We start from the raw sequence: 8484 nt of genomic DNA, 5'->3' as shown, positions 1-8484 counted from the left end.
ACTACTTCATTGCTCGTACCTGGGGTTACAGGAGCTACCTGGGGTTGACCAGTCACAACTGAAATTAGACTGTTAGTGTAGCAGCTGATTACTAAAGACTGAAGTCCTAACCCCAGACAGTGTCCATCCTTCCCTCAAAGCCACAGCTCTACTGGTGCAAGCTCAGCCTTGGGTCCTCTTTGTCTCCCTGGTGAATTTTACAATCAAGGCAAGTTCATCTATTTAACATCATATCTTCTTTGGTCCCACTACCAGTGTTTAGCTGCTTTCTTTCCTAAGAATTATGAGTGGTGCTAAGGCCCAATACCCAACTATAATTTGCTTTATCTGTAATTTATATTATGCTGCAATAAAATGACATAAGCATCGCAATTTTTCATTTGATGAAACAGCTGGAGACTCTAAGCAGAGATATTTGAGCTGCCTATTAACACTGCAGTTTGGCATCATTTCAAGTTTTAAAGCTTAGATTTAATTTCCTAATTTTTAGAAATAAATCCAATATATATACCATAAAATAAGCATTTACACCTACATACACCACAGAACGATAACTAAGAAAACATACAGATGACCAAAAGCACAAGAAAAGATACTCAACATCACTAATTATTAGAGAAATACAAATCAAAGCTACAATGAGGTATCACCTCATACCAGTCAGAATGGCCATCATCAAAAAGTCTACAAACAATAAATGCTAGAGAGGGCATGGATAAAAGGGAACCATCCTACACTGTTGGGGAGAATGTAAATTGGTACAACCACTATGGAAAATAGTATGGAGGTTCCTTGAAAAACTAAAAATAGAACCACCATATGACCCAGCAATCCCACTCCTGGGCGTATATCTGGAGAAAACCATACTTCAAAAAGATACATGCACCCCAATGTTCATTGCAGCACTATTTACAATAGCCAAGACATGGAAGCAACCTAAATGTCCATTGACAGAGGAATGGATAAAGATGTGGTACATATATACAACGGAATATTACTCAGTCATAAAAAAGAATGAAATAATGCTATTTGCAGCAACATGGATGGACCTAGAGATGATCATACTAAGAGTAGTAAGTCAGACAGAAAGACAAATATCACATGATATCACTCATATGTGGAATCTAATTTTTTTAAATGACACAAATGAACTTATTTACAAAACAGAAACTCACAGATTTCAAAAACAAACTTATGGTTACCAAAGGGGAAACGTTGTGGGAAGGGATAAATTAGGATCTTGAGATTAACATACACACACTATAAAATAGATAACCAACAAGGACCGACCATATAGCACAGGGAACTCTATTCAATATTCTCTAATAACCTATATGGGTAAAGAATCTGAAAAAGAATGAATATATGTATATGTATAACTGAATCACTTTCCTGTACACCTGAAACTAAAACAACATTGTAAATTGACTATACTCCAATTAAAAAAAAAGATAACTAAAAGTATCTAAGTTTCCTTCCCACTCAGAAAGGGAAAGACAGTAATTGACAGAAAGGGAAAGACAGTAACTGATTTCTGGAGATTACTGCTCACAGTCGTTATGAGTTACCCTAAACTGGTGTTTGGCAAGCATGCCAAATGGTCATTCTAGAAAGCTAGAGTCAAGAAATCTGGTGTAGGTCTTGCTATTAATTAATATGCTCTACTCAATGATTTCACCTAAGTGTCTTTGCCCCTTAACTTCCAGCATATGAAAAATGGGTATAATAATAAGCTTTCGGAACCAGAACATTTTTCTCCTAAGAATTATATTTTCTTTCATTCATATTGCTTTAATGTCCATACATATATTCTACTATGCAAATTACTTTTCCAAATTATGAATCAGTCCATATGCATCATGCAAAATGTTCAAATCTCTATTATTTCCACTAAGATGCTTATTCTACTTTAGAATCTTTCTGCATTTTTACATTAATATGAATAAAGTAAATAGTATTTCTACAAGCCTCATATTTAAAAAATATATTTCTTTGGGGATGTTACGTAACATGAAATAATTATATATCAATGTAGTACTTTTTCAGTTATTTTTATGTAACATCGAGATAAGGTTTTTGCACAAAAGACTGGTTTTATTGAAATAAATTTTCCATGAGCTATGGACAGTCAGTTTATGCGAAAGCCCTCATTTCCCCCCTTTTCAGATATATTTTCCATTTGGCTGTACGTAATATATATTGTAGCATGAAATAAAATTCCAAAATCATTCACATAGTACAACTAATAAACTTGCATTATATTTGTAAAGTGCTATAAAGAAAAATACAATTGTTTGAGGTTCAGTTAAAGTGATTTCTCATTTTCCTATTCTTTCCATCTCTTAACCTACTTCTCAGAGTTTGTCTTTAAGTTGAAGCAGTACTCTACTGAAGCATTACTATGTGGCTTTAGACTGCTCTGCCTGCTTTGTGTCTGTTGAGGATAAAATATTTAGAGTTATGATTAAACCTATTAAGACAAAATATTGGGTGTCAGTATTAACCCCTCTGGGGGTAGACTGGTTCTTCAGATAAGAAAATAAAAAGCACTCTTCATTTCTAGCCCAGATTAACTTCTGAAAAACCCAAATGGCTCGACCGTGTTGTACAATATGGTAGCTACATTTGGCTATTTAAATTTAAATGTAATTAAAAATTTAGTTCTTCAGTCATATCAGACGCTGTTCGAGAGCTCAAGAAGCACATGCATCTGGTGGTTACTAAATTAGACAGCACAGATGCAGAACGTTTCCTTCACTGCATAAAGTTCTACTGGACACCACTGGGCTAGACCATATAGGAGTCGATTCATATATAAATATGTGTGAAGATATGCATTTTTTCCATCTTAGTCACAAAACCTACTTGTTTAAACTTAGCTTCAACACATTCACAATCCTGTTTATTTTAGCCCAAGATAATAGAATAAAAATAGATATTTGTACAATTTCTCCAAATCCTACAATGTGATATCAAAGTTCAAAACCCTGTAATGAATACCTTCTTTGCCAATGCAAACCCAGTCTCCTGAGCTCACTCTGGACTGCAGCGTCTTGGCCACAGGCAGAGTTCTCCTGTGGTACCTGCAGGGAAGCCTTGCTAAGAACTCCTCATCAGTGTGGACTAGTCATTCCCACTACTTATATGGCCACCTTGGAGGACAGGTCCCTGGAGGCAAGGCCTCTGCTCTGTGCTCTGGCAGGCACCCCAGGACCCCCAAGGGGCCCACTCAAGGCAGGCTGACCACCCATGCAGGCCATGCAAGGCTTCCCAGGACCCCCAAGGGGCCCACTCAAGGCAGGCTGACCACCCATGCATGCCACGCAAGGCTTCCCAGGACCTCCAAGGGGCCCACTCAAGGCAGGCTGACCATCCATGCAGGCCATGCAAGGCTTCCCAGGACCCCCAAGGGGCCTTCTCAAGGCAGGCTGACCACCCATGCAGGCCACGCAAGGCTTCCCAAGACCCCCAAGGGGTCCACTCAAGGCAGGCTGACCATCCATGCAGGCCACACAAGGCTTCCCAGGACCCCCAATGGGCCCACTCAAGGCAGGCTGACCACCCATGCAGGCCATGCAAGGCTTCCCAGGACCAGCCAGGCCCACACTTGCTCCACTAGGGCCACCAGCACACCATCTAAGCCCCATGCCTGGGCAGACAATCCAGCCCTTCTTTCTGCCCTCAAGGTCTAGATTATACCTAAAGTCTTTCCTGAAAGCCTTCACTTGTAAAATATAACTTAAAACATGAAAATAGCCATTTGTATAAACCCAAGGAAAACTGTCCTCAGTAAAAGAAATAATGCATTAAAACTCCTTCAAAATAACAAAATAAAATAAAGTCTCATCTGACTAGTCCAGTATAAATACTCTTCTCACCACCCCTGTATCTCCAGATTCCTGAAAACAATGCAATCAACTTCAAAATTTGGTCTTTAAGTGATAATTTTTTTTTAAATAACACATTTTCTAAAATATTAAATGTGCATTATTTGGAAACAAGTGTATGCAAATGAACCTTTAAATATCAATATATAAACCCATTTATCAATTCTCCAGTCCACAGAGAGAGGTACTCACATATTCGAAATTTGAAAATCATCTTTCCTAACAACTATGACCGTGGTTTCTAGACTTTGTCTTTAAGCACAAACCATTATTCCTCTATGACATGACCCACAACAGGAAGATTTAGAGCTCCACAAGTCAGGAAAATTCTGTAGTCTTCTGATGGATAGCATCAAAGCTGAAGGCTGAAAGATACTTTAGTGGCATAGCTGGGAACAGATTCTGTAACAAAAAGAAAATATATACTCAACCATTCCCCATTTTATTATGAAGTGTAACTACGTCAAAACACAAATTATTGCCACTACATACTTCAAGTATAGAGATAAATGCATGTATTACCACTAAGTCAACCACCTCGAATGTATAGTCTGGCGTTAGAGATATTTAGATCTAAGAAGAATACATTATTATTAACTCTCATTCTTTTGCAATCTTTCCAACCAACTCACACAGCTACATCAACATCCTGGAAACTGTATGATCCTAAAATAATAAAAGTTGACAAAACAGAAATAGATGGCCAAGGATTTGGGACTGGGGATGCCAGGTGGAAGGGAATATGTTTACAAGAGAAGTTTGGGCTATTCCTAAATGAAGCACCATCTTATTAATAATGCTTTTATCATTCTTACTCTTCCAACTGGTTACTCCCCACTCTCTCTCTCTCTTCACAGCCAATTTTTGTCAAAGTATGGTCTATACCAATGGTTCTCAAGGTGTGTTTCTCAGACTCAAGGCATCAGTATCACCTGGGAACTTGTTAGAAATGTACTTTCTCAGGCCCCATCCAGACCTGATGACTCAAAAACTCTGAGAGTGGGGCCTGCAGCTGATTCTCATGTGCACTAAAGTTTGAGAACCAGCGAGGGGCTTCACTTCCTCATCATTCTTGAATCGTATCAGGTTGGATGTCCATGTAGACTCACTAAATCTACTTTTTCTCCTTAGAGTGATGAACTCTCTAACTCAGACATTAGTCTTATGGGGAAGGAGGAAAAAGAGAGAAGACAACATGATGAAGAAAAAAGAAACAAACTTAAAAAAATTCAAAGCATATGTCCAGCATAGGTTGAACTATTAAGAAATCACCATTTTCGTAGGTCAAAACCAGCTGAATATTGGCAATATCATTTAGTTCAACCTACGATGAATATGTGAAAGATAGAGTTATGATAATTATTTAGAAATAAATGAATGGAATCAAAATCTATCATTACTAAAGTTAACTTTGAAAATCAAATTATTTTATTGCTGGCCACACAGATCGAAAGATTAATACTTATTTTCTCTAATTTGTTCTTGCATTTTTACATAATAGCACTATAATACAATTATGAAGAAATGAATAAAATACAAGAAGGTTTTTCACAAGAGGAAAGTTATATGACCCAAAGATAAATTTTGATAAATAAATGGTTGTTATTTCAGTTTCATGTTTAACATAAATTTCTAATTTATTTCATAATATTTCAGCATGCAAAATTAGGGATGGACAAACAGATCAGAGGTAACTGTATAGAAATTTTCTTAATCTAATTGGAAAATTTTTAATTTGCCAATAAATGGTATTTTTCATTAATGTCATGAGACAGCTGAGTATCTGAATGTGACTCATCATCTTCGGACACCTACTAAGGAGGGAGGAATTAGCTCACATGCATGTTTTCTGAGTGTGACTGATGCAACCTGCCCCCAGGTGCTTGTCTTCAAAGTCTTGGGGGCTAGGGCTACTTCCTCCCTAAACTCACATGTGTGACATCTTTCTTTCAGGTCTGCACCCGGCTTATCAGAAAAAGAGACCTGAAAAATTAAGGGGTAACTTGCAGGCATCCACACCCAGAAAAGAGGTGGGGATTAGAAGAACAAAGGCTGATTTATGCCTTTTCCTGTGTCTAGATGTGACAGAAGGAAGGGGTTCTAAGGCTTCTGAAACACTTCGGAAATAGCCACTGGGGAAAACACTTCATTCTCAGCCCTTTCCTGAGGTACTGTGACCGCCCTGTTTCTCTGTATCTTCACCATCCTATAGGAAACCAGAACTAAGTGCATTTACTTACTAATCTGCCATCTTGTTTTTTCCTTTTGTGATTTTTACATAGGTGTACCTTGATTTATACGAGATGACTTTTTTTAAAGTTGAATTTAAATGGATTTTGACATGGAATCTTCTTTTCCCATTAACTAGAATACTGTTTTATCAATATCATTTCATTGAAAAGCCATGTAAAGTTAGTAACACAATCTTCACATTTTAAGTGCTTGTTTCCCAGCCTCTCTGTCACATGGTTGTAGATGTATTAAGCATGCTAATGTACTAGGAAAATTTCATTATTTAAGGAAAGGCAATGTATCTTTTTTCTTTTTTTGGTAAATAGAAAAATAATTTACAAATTATTTTTATTTATTGGTTATTGCCCCTAACCAATTAACTTTTTGTCAGTTTGACTTATAGCAATAAATGTGTTGCATGAGTGAATGGAATACTATACACTCATTTTAAATAATTTTGAATATGAGTAACCTACCTCTTTCTTTAAGATCTTCAATATAGGCTTTTATAAATTCTTTATCAAAATGTTGGCGATCTTGTTCACTTTCCATCGTTTCATTACCATCTTGACATTGGGTATTCTCAATAGGATTGTCCATAAAACTTACAAATCTATTCAAGAGAGTATGGAAAATATCACATTTTCACCTATGTATTTGTATTGTGCAAAAATCCTCTCAGAAGAAGTCAACCTCTGTGGTGTTAAATCCTAAGTTCTCACTTCTTCTTAGAAGTCACAGCTAACCATATAATATGTGTCACCAGTGGAATTCTACTGTGCAATAATCCAACAGGATTATGGAGTCAGTTTACAGCAGAGACTGTACAGAGGCTTGATGGGGAAATGACAGTTACTTAGCCACAGAGGACAGCGGGCAGGAAGCCATGAGGTGAACAATAACATTTAGTCTCCCCGTCATATATGATGTCTTACTATGTTTGTTTGGTATTACTCCCAATTAGTGACATCAAACTCTAAAATGATGTGGCTACATTGTAAAGGACTCACAAAATCCCCACCAAGAAGGTATTTAAAAGATGGACTACTGTGACAAAAAAAGAAGCTAAAGGAGACAATCCAAAGTGGCATTTGATCTAATTTCTTCACAATTTTGAAAGATTCAACAGTCACTGACCCATCCAGGCCAGCAGTGATGGGAGTGCTGAGTATCCAACCAGGGAGCCCTGGTGCCTTCAACCAGCAGGTAGCATTTGTCCAGAAATGCTCTGAGCTCTACCTCCCCATGCCATTGGCCAAAAACTTCAAAATCCTGTAAGAAGGCACCAGAACTTCTTGTTCTCAGAGTACGAGAACCATCTAATCTGGTTCCTGAGACAGGCACCCAGGTTCCAGGTGCTTCTTGCTCTTCCCTTGTGTCTGAATGGGTCTCTACTGGGCTCTCTGTCTACTCACTTTAAAGATGTGGATGAGTCACAAAGGGCTGTCGGGACCTCCACCAAGTGGTCCCCGCTGACGACTAACAAGGTGAGCTTCTTTAAGTTAAGCAAGGCAAAGGGAAGGTAGGTCAGCTTGTTCTTATACAGGAGAAAGGTCTGCAGTTCTCGTAGCCTAAGAAGATGTAAAAGGGATTAGAACACAAGGACTTAGCCTCATAGCAAGAAAACCAAAGTGAATTGTAAATAAATTCTAGTAGGAAATCCCTAGTTAGTTTATTTTTTTAAGTGACTCATAAGAATAAACTAACTTTACAATTTAAATGAATAGTCATGCCGGGTGACATGATTTGGGTTTCTTTTTTAAGTTTTTACTGACTTAATTGACAGTTGAAGGCAGAGATATAGCAGCAGGATAAGCAAATTACACAATATACAGTAGGCCAAGATGGAACTTAAAAAATCAATATATTCAAGTGTCTACTGCATTCCCAAGGGTTAACAGGTCATGGGAAAGAAATCATATTAGAGTTGGAGTGAGAATAAACAAATTTGGGCAACATATTTCCTTTTGTATGTCTTGAAAACAGTTACTCTTCTCTCATCATATTTTAACTTTAAAACAGGAATAAACCTGCAGAGTGAAAAGGAAATGAGAAAAATATGCTCCAAATATGTTTTACTCTGTTTTCCATTTTGTTCTAATTCAGTGCCCCTCTCTCTAGTTTTTTCTTTCATTCATTTGCAAAATTTTGACTGATCCCACAAAATATACCACAAAGTTCCCCTTGTGTTTCAAACTAAAACAATTCCCACTTAGCCTCATAAACCAGGAAAGCATCCATACACATCATATGTACCAGGAGTAGAGAAAGGTCATATGAGACAGCATTCAGGACCAAGCCATTTTCAGTTCCTATGTCCCAATAGCTTACTTATGCTACTTTATTTATTTATTTTTTTTTTTTT

General features: G+C 37.4%; 1 protein-coding gene across 1 annotated transcript in view; it reads right to left on the bottom strand.

Moving 5' to 3' along the window:
- Positions 1–501: 501 nt before the first annotated feature.
- Positions 502–8484, bottom strand: part of LRRC2 (leucine rich repeat containing 2) — a 38583-nt gene continuing 30600 nt past the window's right edge. The window contains exons 7-9 of the mRNA XM_081245271.1: positions 7535–7690; positions 6596–6732; positions 502–4289 (exon numbers count right to left, since the gene is read on the bottom strand). Of these exons, the coding sequence (XP_081101397.1) occupies positions 4240–4289; positions 6596–6732; positions 7535–7690 (343 nt within the window). The 3' untranslated portion in view covers positions 502–4239. The remainder of the gene's footprint in view (positions 4290–6595; positions 6733–7534; positions 7691–8484) is intronic.

The sequence above is a fragment of the Mesoplodon bidens genome (assembly GCF_964165515.1).
Source record: "Mesoplodon bidens genome assembly, chromosome: 10".
Lineage (NCBI taxonomy): Eukaryota > Metazoa > Chordata > Mammalia > Artiodactyla > Ziphiidae > Mesoplodon > Mesoplodon bidens.
The sequence above is the reverse complement of the archived record's forward strand: the minus strand, read 5'-3'. Positions and strand labels throughout refer to the sequence as shown.